Source organism: Conger conger, chromosome 2 (genome assembly GCF_963514075.1).
Source record: "Conger conger chromosome 2, fConCon1.1, whole genome shotgun sequence".
Lineage (NCBI taxonomy): Eukaryota > Metazoa > Chordata > Actinopteri > Anguilliformes > Congridae > Conger > Conger conger.
The window spans coordinates 56,481,784-56,495,438 of NC_083761.1; the positions used below are offsets into that span (position 1 = coordinate 56,481,784).

The 13,655-nt window shown below is 45.7% G+C and overlaps 1 protein-coding gene across 2 annotated transcripts in view; it reads left to right on the forward strand.

Annotated features, from left to right (window-relative positions):
* Positions 1 to 13,655, forward strand: part of ttyh3b (tweety family member 3b) — a 75,094-nt gene that overhangs the window by 25,211 nt on the left and 36,228 nt on the right. For both annotated transcript variants that reach the window (XM_061231703.1, XM_061231704.1), the window contains exon 3: positions 12,476 to 12,587. In XM_061231703.1, the coding sequence (XP_061087687.1) occupies positions 12,476 to 12,587 (112 nt within the window). The remainder of the gene's footprint in view (positions 1 to 12,475; positions 12,588 to 13,655) is intronic.

Genomic DNA, 13,655 nt, shown 5'->3' on the forward strand with positions numbered 1-13,655 from the left:
ATGTGCAATAAGCAAGTCACAGTATCATGTTCTGCTTGAGTTTACAGCGAGAACGTTCTCGTGGCAGACACCTATTGTGCATTGCAGGACATAGGATTACACACAGTTTAAACAGCTGTGGCTTGAGGCAGCTAGAACTGTTCAGAGGCTGTTTCAGTATGATTGATGTGGGCAGAATGTTCCACCACTGAGGGGCCAGTCATGAAGGTGACCAGGCTGTGGGCCAGGGGAGGGAGACGGCCAAGAGAAGGTCGGTTTTGGGGGATTGGGGAAGGATATGAGAGATTGGAGGTTAGTCGACCTTGCCTGTTAAGAAGTGTGCCAGATTTCTTCTTGAATTGGATGTGCACACTGCCCTGTAGTTAGTGGAGAGTTAATTGGGGTGAAGGAGTTCCAAATTTGTTTTGTTTTGCCAGTGCTTGGGAGAAGCAGAGTGCTTGTGGTTTGGCCGGCGGTCAGATGATGTAGGTGGTGAGTGGTAGATTAATTGGTTTTGCAAATTTATTCCAGAAGAATTAGCAGGTCTGTGTCCACAGACTTACAGTGTAATAAGCAATGGGAAGAGGCGTAGCATCTTTTTCTTCCCCTGGGTTCTTGGCTTTTGCCAGTAGATGCATTGATGAAAGTAATAGTCCATTTGGCGTGTTATTTATGCGATTAGGGTCATATACATTTATTTGCTTGGCACATGCTCTTATTCTGGGTGAGTTGCATATTTTATATGTCACCCATTTATACAGATGGATATTTAATGAAGCCATGAAGATTAAGTACCGTACTCATTGATGGCACTACTGGAAATGAGTTAAGTCAGGATTTACTGTATGTAGCATTAAATATCCCCGAAGGGTTTGTATTTAACGTGGCCCCATAGATGGAGTGGGTTGGGTTTTTTTTTGTTGTACTTTCTGTGGAACAATTTTTCTTTCCTTATTTACCACCGGACTCCTATCAATAATATAAAATAAACTCCTGAGTGTAATTTAGTAACGTTCTCCTCGCAGTGACGGGTTTACGAGCAGTTAATGATGCCCATGGCTGGATGCTAATACACTGTGAATGAAGAATGATCAGCATTAGAAAAAAGATTTAAATATAAACACATTTGTTTTTTAAATGATGAATGCGCTGCAATTTGCGCTTAACTATGTCTGTGACCGAGTGCAAATTAGTTCATCCTGCTTTGAAAAGCTAACACCCTATTTGCAAAAGAGGACTGTGACATCAGCTGCATTAAGAACATTCACACATTTTGTACCCTACTGGGAAAAAGCTGTCTGTGTGAGACTATCTATGTATTTAATACCCTGTTATTATTTTAGTAGGAGTTAGGCCTGGACTTAATAACCATTATAACCACAACATGTACAGAAAATTTCATATTTTGAAGAGGGGCATATCTTATGTACATTTCACACTAACATATGTATTGCAACAGACAAATTTGTCCCAATTGATAAAAGGGGGACAAACTGGGACATAAAGTACACATGTGATGGGTGGCATAAATACTTTGCATCTGGAACACACTGTGACCCTTTTGACATTAGAGTGCTGAAAATCATTATTTTCTCACACCCACTTAGCAATCGCATCCGGCCCTGCTGCTCTCTGTGTTTGCCAAGCTCTTTCACATAAATGGATTCCTAGTTAAAAATCCCCTTTTAATCCGAAACAATGTAACGTAAACAGAGAGGACTAGACATGTACAACGAGCAGCTGAAAGGTTTATTCATGCGCAGTGAGAAAGAGGGCTCCTTCCAGCCATTTTGGCTCGGCTCTGCCTCCAGCCAAGGCTCTCTACACAAACAAACTCAGCTTCTCTCTGCTCGAGCTGCTGGGAGCGGAAGCCATGATGGCGGGGAACCCTCGGCCTTGTGGGAAAAGTGGGAGGGCTTCGGCTCTCCTGTCACATTTCTGTCTCGGCCTCTTGAACGTGAGCACACGATTTCATCAGGGGCTGATGAGGGAATTTGTGTGAGAGTGCTATAGCTGACTGTTGCAGGGGAGTATTATTCTTAGTTTGACCCAGTAAATGGAATCGCTTGTAAAGGGTCATAAATAAGAATTATCCTTCACAAATCTCATGAAGTATTCATGTTCATGGTCAGGGACATGTGTAATTGATTTGTTTTCATACGTTCTTTTACCGTTACACGATACTGAGAGAGGTTATGAATGCAATTCATTTTTTAAACAACAGTGTTTGAAAACATATTCATGCATTTTTTCCATGCGATAATTATGGGCTATAGGCTGTTTGCAGTTGAGCTGTATGCTGTTAAGTTCCAGACTCTCTCCAACACATACATATTGATTCCTATCTTTGGGTGGTCCTGTCTGCACCCAGTTCAGTTATAGATGTGGAGTGCTGACATCTCTGCTGTTGGCGCACGGCTCCCCTGAACACTGTCAGTTGTGAGCTTTTTTTTTTGGTGAGCAGAAATGTTCCACAGTTTTTCCATTGACCGTGAGACATTTCGCATCCTTTGTGTGCAAATGGGTTCTACTGTAACTGTAGCCTTTGGATTGCCATTGAGTATCTTTCGCATGTTTATTGCCGCTTGCTTTATTGAATATTAATGTGACCTATGCCAAATAAACATGACGTATTTCGAATGTGTATGCTGGTGTGGTCTGCCATTTAGATGCACTATATATCACATTCTGGAATAATATTATTTTTGCTTCGGGGAGTTTAATTGGGCAATGTAAAACAATTGTTAGATTCATAGTCCTCTTTAGCACACGTACATGAACACTGTGTCCCTGATGTACTGAGTTTGCTGAGTTATGAAGGTCTCGTCGTATTTGGTGTGCCAGCTGTCTGCATCCAGGTGCTGCAGGAACAAGTCCTCTTTATCCATTTCCAGAGGTGCACTTAATCAGTCTGCAAACCGAGACCTGGCACTGGGCAAACTGCTACTGAATCTCTCCTGCTTCAGAAAGATGAAACAACTGTCACTTTCAATTCTTGAGAGTGGGGACGGCAATGTATTCAATATAATGTTCTATAATTGGGGAGGGTATTCATGGAAATTGCAGGCTAGAATGCCCACGACCACGTCCTCATTGAGGATGAGAGAGATGTTCTTACACAGGAGTGTATACAAGGGAGGAAGCCAAGTAAAAAAAAGAAGTGTGGATTCAGGATTCAGGGGAAAGAGGTCACCACAGAGCTACATGGCGACACTGTTGTTTTTATTTTCATTGTTTGGTCTTTAAAGAAAGACCAGAAAATGAGTTCAACATTTTTAGCTAATTTCTATGTATTTAAAAAAAAACAAATTAGAGTCTGTGGAAAATGACTAATTAACACATCAAAATTCAGCTGTATCTATTTTCTTTTTTCGCAAAAATCATTTTGGAGAGATATCATCTGTGTAAAAGGGATGTTCCTTATGTTTGGGTATGTATACATGCACCTATGCCAGTACAGCTGTGAAGTTGAGTTTTCTTGTCGTTGTTGTTGTTGTTGTTGATATTGTATTTTGCCTCAGCATCGATAACGCTGATGCTTTATATTCTGGAGCTTAGTGGCTCTCGTGAAATAGCCCGACAGCTTGCCCCATTTCGATTTTTTTCCTCTTCATGGATTTTAGCTCCAACTGACCCCCCCATTCGAAATCTCCTCGTGTTGTTTCTTTGATTCGGCTGAGCTCCTCAGGTTATGCTGCCGTTATCTACTCTCACACAGCTGGGAATCTGGCTTTGAGGCCGCCCCTGGTCTCCCTCAGCTATGGCTGCTGCTGCAATGTACATAGGATACATTTGGATGGCCTGCCGGAGAACAACAGCTTTGGCCCAATGTTGGAGTAATGACTGTGTTTACTGGTTTCTGTTGAATGCATTAAGGGTGTGATGCATGTCTGAAACTTTTGTTCTGCCTCTTTCGATTGCCTTTACCCATCACCTTTGGGGAATGTATAGGACCGACTTCAGACTGTCACGTATAGCTGTCAAGGATTGTGCAGAATCTGAAGTCATTTGACTTTATTTAGCTACTATGATTTTCCCATAGAAGTGGTCACGTGTTGGAAATGAATGCAGTACATATGGTCCCGAAGGAGATGACAACATACGAAGCTAAAACAAACCAACAAAGACATGCTGAGAGTAGAGTGCAGGTGAGCAGTTGTGATGGACACCTCAGCTAAAAGCACCATGTATTTCCATCATTTATTCATCCTGGTTGTACTAGTGCTTCTGAACTGGAAAGTGGTCGGGCAGCTGCCTGTATTGTTGAATCTTCCTTTCTTTGTGATGGCGATTCGTGTGGGGGCTCAGCTGCTTCCTGTTATTCCTTGCTTCTGACAGGAAGTTCTCACTATTGGAGTTCTGGCAGGAGAGTTCCTGGGTCTGGTGCAGCGGAGTCTGTGTACGGTGGGGAGTCTGAGGGACACAAGCCAGTCTCAGTAGATGGCCTGCTGCATTTTTGAAGGAACATAAACCAGACTGGGACTGGTGGAGCTGTGAAGGTTTCAGGTAGTGCGTTTGGGAGGGACAGAACGCTCCAGAACCATGAGGGCCTTGGGTAGAGCATCTCGGAGGGGCAGAATGCTCCAGAATCATGAGGGCCTTGGGTAGAGCATCTTGGAGGGGCAGAACATTCCAGCACTGGCATCATTTATTGAGTGGGAAAAGTTGCTGTGCTGTTATGTCTGGAGTCTCACACCAACCCCACCCCCCTGAACCAAAATCCCCCCCCACACTAGGACAGAGCACATGCAATATTCAGGCTTCCCTCCATAATCTGGAGAGAAGGAAAGGGCTTTTGGATGGTGGTGTTGTGCTGCCATTAATGGTATAGGAACAAGCCCTGTCCTGTTGGCCTTTGTTGAAAGTGGAGCTCTTCTCTGACGGTTGGGGGGGGCAGCTTTTGCAGCCCTGCTTTATTCCCTCAAGCACCCCCTCACGTATGCGATTCACCGTGCGGTGCACTACGTTCCCATGAAGGCTGTGCTAGATAAATGATTGCTCTGGAAACGTGAATAACGACTGCAGTGTGGAATATTTATATTCGGCTGCTGAGACAAAATGGAATCTTAACGGTCCCCTCGATTTCCCCGTGATACAGCTTTTAAATATTAACGCAGGGAGAATATGAATTACTGGGATTGTCAGGTGTTTTCGTAGGCGGTTGCCTCTGTCAGATAGGGATATGAATGGGGTGCTTTTATCGGGCTGGCAAGGGCTTTTGGCGGTGGCAGTTGAAATGGGTGCTGCTTTGTGGAGTGAGGGGGTTATAATTGGTAATGGTATGCATATGTCCCTTCGTAAGCTACAGCATTATAAAATTAAACGTTATGGGGTTGGAACGCTGGAGCATAACTGGATTTGCGGAAATCAGTTTTAACCTTTGCCTGGAATCCACTTCATGAAGTGTAACATTATCAGCTTTCCCAGACTGGCTAGGCCCTGCCCTGCACTCATTCGGCCAGAAGCCCTTTGTGGCAGCTGGAACCGAGGCCCTGATGCTGGAGTTAATTTAACCGCTTGTACACAGACAACACACACTGTCCTGTTTTTCTGGGTTGGAGTGTATTTTTCTCCTCGTGTCGACGGCAGATCGATTCGGGCCATTTCTTCACACTCTCTTTCTCCCACTCGCTGCAGTTTCATAGAAACCGCGCCAAGCGAATTCATAAATACCCTTGTGCGTAATGTAGCTTCTGTGAGGGTGTGAAGGAGGAGCGTTTCGTAAATCTAGCGCTTCTGAAATTGCGAGGCGCGCAGCGGGCTGCTCAGGCACGGAGACGCCCCCGGGCGGTGACCGTTTGGCCCCCGAGCGGTCACCGTTTGGCCCCCGAGCGGTCACCGTTTGGCCCCCGGGCGGTGACCGTTTGGCCCCCGGGCGGTGACCGTTTGGCCCCCGGGCGGTCACCGTTTGGCCCCCGAGCGGTCACCGTTTGGCCCCCGGGCGGTCACCGTTTGGCCCCCGGGCGGTCACCGTTTGGCCCCCGGGGTGGGCGCCGTGACGACAGCCACGCCGATGGCGGCTGTGCTATCTGCAGATCCCTCTCACCTCGCTAACCGCTAACCAGTCAGCCACCATTCACACTGAGGCTTTAGTGCACAGCCAGTCAGCCACCATTCACACTGAGGCTTTAGTGCACAGCCAGTCAGCCACCATTCACACTGAGGCTTTAGTGCACAGCCAGTCAGCCACTATTCACACTGAGGCTTTAGTGCACAGCCAGTCAGCCACCATTCACACTGAGGCTTTAGTGCACAGCCAGTCAGCCACTATTCACACTGAGGCTTTAGTGCACAGCCAGTCAGCCACCATTCACACTGAGGCTTTAGTGCACAGCCAGTCAGCCACCATTCACACTGAGGCTTTAGTGCACAGCCAGTCAGCCACCATTCACACTGAGGCTTTAGTGCACAGCCAGTCAGCCACTATTCACACTGAGGCTTTAGTGCACAGCCAGTCAGCCACCATTCACACTGAGGCTTTAGTGCACAGCCAGTCAGCCACCATTCACACTGAGGCTTTAGTGCACAGCCAGTCAGCCACCATTCACACTGAGGCTTTAGTGCACAGCCAGTCAGCCACCATTCACACTGAGGCTTTAGTGCACAGCCAGTCAGCCACCATTCACACTGAGGCTTTAGTGCACAGCCAGTCAGCCACCATTCACACTGAGGCTTTAGTGCACAGCCAGTCAGCCACTATTCACACTGAGGCTTCAGTGCACAGCCGATCAGCCACCATTCACACAGATTCTATACATGAGGAGCCAAAAGACACACAGCGCATCCTGCTACGTTAGAGATGCATCCGTCTGTTAAGGGAGATGTAACGCGCAGGTCATATCCGTCTGTTAAGGGAGATGTAACGCGTAGGTCACATCCGTCTGTTAAGGGAGATGTAACACACAGGTCACATCCGTCTGTTAAGGGAGATGTAACGTGCAGGTCGCATCCGTCTGTTAAGGGAGATGTAATGTGCAGGTCACATCCGTCTGTTAAGGGAGATGAAATGCGCAGGTCACATCCACCCATAAGGGGTTAAAAAGGCTGAGAAGAGCATGAATGAACAGAACATTAAAGGTGTGTTTGGAGCAGTTCAGTGTGCAGGCCTCCTTCGTTTCATAATGGTGGACACCAGGCCATTTCCCGTGGGAGAAGAGAAGCTGTCAGAGCTGGAGGAATGTGAGGTGTCTGCTGAAGGTCCCTGACCCCTGTCAGAGTGTTATTCAGTCTGCTCTCTGCAGTGCAGCCATTACTCAAACCGGACATGGTCACTACGGCCCAGTGAAGACATGTAAAACAGAGCTGTCAAACAGGATCCTTTCCAATACCGCTTCTGCCAAGATGTATTGCATGGGTTCAGGGAGCACAAAGAAAAATTGAAATTGGCAAGTGAAAATGACACTTCAGAATCGATAATAAGCCTACCGAGAACTATTATCTAAATAGAATATCCCCCTTCAAGGTTTTCTAGCCAGATTGAAACCCTTTGGCCGTCTATTTTGGCCCATAGGATTTACGTTTGATAGATGGCCTACAAACCTTATTCTTTTTCTGTTGCCTTGTGTTCAGCTCCATTGAAATACCTCTCCATTTTGATGTACTGTGTGTTACTACAGAAAATGTGGTGTGTGTCACCGCTAACTCTTCTAGCAGTGTGCAGTGCACCGCACCTGTTTTTTCAAAGTACGCTTCTCGTGCAGCCTCAACTTTGGCCTAGAAATGTTTCCATGGAAACAGAATCAGATTTAATGTAGAAGAAAAAGATGACACAGACACAGTTGCGGCATGGAAAATTCAGTGGAAAGTGTTCTGAAAATGCCCTAATATTTGATATTTCACTTGAAAAGGCAGGAAGTGGTACATGGCAGATGTTTTTAACAGAAATGTAGAACGACATGCATCCAAGAGCCTCTTAATGTTTTGTTTTTTTTGTGACATGGTGCCACAGTAATAACAAATACAGTGTTCTAAAACAAAATGTCTGAATCGGTGTGATCTTTTCAATGTAATGGAGTCTGGACTTTTCAACACAAATGAGTCTTTTGTTCCTTTGTTTTAATTGAGAGTAAATGTGATATTTTGCCCAAACATTGGATTCACAGTAATGTTTCCAGACCATCCTTGGCTACATCTGTCGGTGGACGACAATGTCTAAGCCATCAAGCAGACATTGAGTCTTCTTGTATTGTCATAGCTGCCTGTTACAATGTTACTGTTTTCCATTTCACTTTCTGCTGTCATACAAACAAGGTATTGCTTCTCATCCAAACCCACCATGTGCCTGGAAACTCCCATGTTCAGCTCCCTGTTCTCTGATTACGCTGGGATATTTTCTTTGTGTGGATACATTTTCTACTCCCCTCGGCTCAAAGCACTGGAGGTTTTTTCTCGTATACCTCGAACACTGTTCATCACCATATGAAAGTTCAAGTTGTGTTGTGATCCTCAGTGCTGTTGTGGTGACGGACGGTGTGTGTGGCTGTGGGAAGCCAGTGCTGCGGTGGCTCTGGCTGTAACAGTGGCAGCCATTTTCTGACGCAGTTTCTGCTGAGGGAGAAAGCCTCCGGGTTCCGCTTCCCTCAGCCCCTGTCTCAGGGATTCAGAAACCCTCCCACAGCCACCGGGCTCAAACACACAGCGATGTGGAACAAAGATGGGCCTAACGCAGAGCAAATCGATCAAACGATGGATGGCAAAGTCAGCTTGCTAAAAGGTGTCCGGTCATTTTGAGGGATCCTTCAGTGCCTGCCCTTGTCTCTGCGGATCATCCCGATGGATATCTGGGGCAGGAGTGATGGGAACTGCGGGGATTCTGGGTTACAGTGTGTCATGTGACTCTGGCCTGAGGGGGTGACAGTAGGTGACCTCTGCCTGTTGACCACAGCCAGTCTGCCGTAGCGCACTAATCTGATGGACTGTAAGATCTCAAATCCTCTTGTTACTGTGGGGGATTAACGCAATGAAACAAAGCACTCTAATACTTAAGCAAGAGTATAAACAGACGTAATTAATGCGCAAAGACTGTCTCTACGGCTTCGGTAGGACAGGAGTGACACTGCAATTCCCGTATGACTGCAGTGCTGGCTTATAATTGAATACACAGTTGAGCAGGGCTGAAACTATTTGTTTGGTTTGTAAAGTCTGCTGTGTTTCACTTCCCTAGAATTCACAACAAAAGAGGACAAACACTCACAAATTCTTTTTCTTTATGGAAATATATATTTTTTTTAAGTTTGAGAATGTTATTTGTCTTCAGAGTATTTATGTTAAATGTAAAGGCTCCCGGTATTAAGACGGTGATTCAATGGTAGTCATTGCCACCTCAGCACGAACATGTCTAAGTGTTAGCTTTCTTCTTCAGATAAGAAAGAGCTTCATTGTCTCAGGGTATGAGTGCATGTAACTGGGAAGTACCGTGATGTCGCAGATGGGTTAATCATCACTTCTGGAGGCGTTTGCTCATTGTACAGCCCTTGATTTGCGATTGGCTGCGTCACAAAAGGAACAGCAGAAGTGAGTTTTTCACTGCGGGGAATGTGTCATTGTCTGGACAGGCCCAGGCAGGAAACTGAAACTCAAAGGGACGCAGTGATCGACTGTTGGTAATGATGGCCAAATATTGCACCGGGGCAGCAGGAGACTCATGTGCTGATGTTGGGCCACAGTGACACCTGCGGGCAGGAGGGTGATTCCAGTCCTTTGGGAAGAGATAATGATATTGACTATCGTGTTCAGACAGACAGTCATTAAGCTGAGTCCGTGTGTGTGGTGTGGGGGGGAGGGTGTGGTTTAGGGCGTGCCCTGTGGACTAAGCCCTGTTTACGTGAGCACTCCGTCAGGGTTACATTGCGAACCAGGTCATTTCCATGCTGAGAGACCTGATACTCTGAGTGGCTGGAGGGTGCTGTTGGCTCAATCGATTTATGCAGGCTGGGGGGTTGGGTTTGGGGGGGGGGGGGGGGGGCGTTTGCTTTCCCCCACACCAATGTCAGCTTCCATCCTAGACTGAAACCAAGCCTCACCAATTTGACCTCTTATTGCATTTCTGTAGAAGCAGAAGATATTAAACGCTGACAGCGGCTCATTTGTACCTGCTCATCTTCACTGGAGATTAATGGTGTATGCCCGTTCCTCTGCCTGGAAGATTTTATAGTACATCATATTAATTTATCCGACGCAGTTACCCAGAACAACTTACAAATGTGAGGGGACATTAATGCATCTACCTGAATTATGAGCTACGTTTACCTGCCTATGAACACGCCCAGACCTGAGAGAGTGTGCAACATCACTAAAGCGCCAATGTAGGTCATTATGCCAACCTAGAATCAAGACATGATTGTAGATCAAGAGATACTTAAGTGCTAATACTGTAACAATCACAGAATTTATGAAAATAGCAAGTGCTGGTGTGTGTAGGTGGGAAGGGGCTCAAGTTGCAATCTTGTTTATATTGTATTTATTTATAAATCTATAAATGTATGTGTATCATCTTTACTGTATAATGACCTGTGACTTTCCAGTGTACACATTCTGTAAGCTTTGTATTTGCTCTGTGTATTGTCAGTTTGCTGGGACTTCAAATTTAAACTACCTATAACACGGTAGGCCAGTTTGGTTTAGTCACAAATAACACATGAAGACAAGTTAAAATGACATGCGTCTGAACAAATTTAAATATCACCACATTAGCCTTATTATCAGTAGCCCATTACTGATCATTTGTAAATATTGTATACCTATATAGCACCTATTGGCTACCCTTATGTAAGCAATAACATACACTAATTTACTTGATTAACAAACGTTAAGTTCAGAATGATCAGTAACGTTAGTAGGTAATTCATGTTTGTCTCATGCGATACCGGTGCCAAGTTCTAAACTGAATAAAGTCTAAACTGAATAAAATCAACGTCATCATTACAAAGATCGAAACTTTCTTCCTTTGCCTGTAAATCATGTGCTTAGCTGTTAACTGCAAATGCTTATCTTGGCTTCATTTTCCTATACTGAATGCCAAACTGAAAATGTGGCCGAAAATGTGTGCTTTGGTCTCTTGTTTATCGAAAGCCACATTTTTATACGGGGGTTTTGGAAGTTGAGGTATGAAGAAAAAGAAAAACCCCTTTAAGTATATGCTGCTGACAGTTCATAGGCTAATTAAAATCACCTCCTCTACATCCCGCAGCCCTGAATAATTGTTTTTTATTATTATGTCGAAAAACAGCAAGGGAATGAGACCTCCAGGCAAATTAACGTTTTCTATCTGTTGGCGTCTTGGGACTATCTAATTAATATGCTAGGCACTTCTGCACGGACCCCCCATGATGGAGTTAAGCGATTGCATATCTCAAGTGAGGATGTGCATATCTCCAAAGAACATATCTCAGATGCACACATCTCTGATGTACTTACTCAGGAGAGTTAAAAAAAAAGTTGTTCGAGTTAGGATTTGTCCCACAGTGACATCTGATGATGAATGCACCTACTAAACAAGCTCATGTGGTTTTAATTTTAATGCCATTTAAACAATACTGTTAAATTAATTGTGCAGTGTTCTCTTAAACTACTATTTGACTACTATTTGATACTTTATTTTGTACTATTTTCACATTTATTTGAACGTGTGTTGAGTGGAGTGTTGAAAGGAGGAAATAATTGACATATTAATGATTATTTATTATAAATGTACTATTCATTTCTTTTAATTGTACTATTTGTATGAGATGTATGTTGTATTTGTATGAGATGTACAGCGTGTATATAGAGTAGATGATTTTGAGATTATGTAGGATGCAAGATAGATTATCTTCATCTACTGCTCAAGGCAAAAAGAGCCGTTTTCTGTTGTGTCCTCATTTCAACACTTGGTAATAATAGACCGGGGGGGTGTAAGGGGGAGTTATACAGACGCGTCTCACACTCACATCTGTTCTCTGCTTTGAGTAGGTGTAGACTTGTACAAATTCACAGAGACCGTGTATGTTTGTTGACGTAAGCAATGTGGGAAATGAAAAACGCTATTTCTCACGGCATGAAGTGTTTAACCGGAGTAGTGAATAAATCAGGAGTAGCGAATCAGGCCCAGCAGGTTTCTCCGCGACTCCCGAGTGTCTCAGGCCTACTCCGCGGTAAACAGTGGAGCAGACAGGCCTCGGGTTGGATGGCTTTCCCATAAGCGGGGCTTCCTGTTGCCGTCGGCGAGGCTCCTGTCTCAGTGCTGGTATTGTGTGCCTCAGCGAGGGGCTCAGAGCATTGCTGACCCTTCCTTCGGGGTTGCCACAGCCCCGTCTCCCTGCTTTCTGCTGGAGCTCAATAGGGCCCTGTTTAGCCTAATCTGCCTGGCCTGCTTTTCTCAAGATGTTGTCTTCATATGCCTTGGGGGTTGTGTGTGTGTGTGTGTGTGTGTGGGGGGGGGGGGTTGCAGTGTGGAAAAAGTGTCTCCTTTACCCCCTCACCCCCCGACGCTCATTTCTTCTTCTTTCTGTTTCCGCAGCGCTGGCATTGCTGTGGGTTTCTATGGGAACGGCGAGACGTGTGACGGGGTCAACCGGCTCACATACTCTCTCAGGAACGCCAACCGCACCGTGTCCGGAGTGCAGAAGCTGGTGAGAACCTCCCCCTCCGCCTCCACACCCCAGCCCCTCCTAAACATGTCTCAACACACCCCGCAACAATAGTCCCCTCTGCAACATGCCCCTCCATAACAGTCCTACATATACAAAATGGTGCAACGAAAGAGAGAGGTGCAGACTAGCGGAACATGTCTATAAAAAATTAAATCAGGAAGTCGCACACTCAAGTTCCTCCATGCTGTGTTTTATTGGCCGTCGTTTCGACTGAATGTCTTCGTCAGGGTGAGCGAGCATAGCCCTGTTATGAAGATGAGAGACAAAACCATGTGGCGGGACAACACATTTAACATTTAAAGGAATATACATATAGACACCAGAACTCATTCCAGTAGTCCCCCATTCCCTCTGCAAACATGTTCAAGTCGTTTGTTCCCCCTCTCCACCAATAAGCCTCTCCTTAACGCATTCCTGCAGACCCCCCAGAACACTACTGTTGGGCCCTCCTTAACGCATCCTCTAGACCCTCCCCTAGGCAAACCTCAGGCCCTCCCGAACACTACTGTAAACCCCTCCTTAACGCATCCTGCAGACTCTCCCCCAGGCAAACCTCCGCCCCTCCCGAACACTACTGTAAACCCCTTCTTAACGCATCCTGCAGACTCTCCCCTAGGCAAACCTCCGCCCCTCCAGAACACTACTGTAAACTCCTCCTTAACGCATCCTGCAGACTCTCCCCTAGGCAAACCTCCGCCCTTCCCTAACACCACTTTAAGCCCCACCCCAGCCTGTCCCTTAGCCACTCTGTAAAGTTCCTCAACTCCTCTCTCGCCCGTCCCCAACTATAAGCCCCTAACACGTCCCATAGCCCTCCCCAACACATTTCTGAGCCCTCTGAATTTGGGAAGCAGAAGTTGTTTATTTCCACTGCTGAAGGATAAGCGTGCTTTTAAATTAGCCCTCTAGAAGTAGGGCGGGATTAGAGGTTCTCCCCATAATTGCTTCGTTATTCAGAGCACAGATAAAGCACCCAGCTGGAGCACCCTTCCGTCCTCGATCCCCCGTCTTCCTGCTGAATCCTAAATCAACATGCAGATGCAGAAA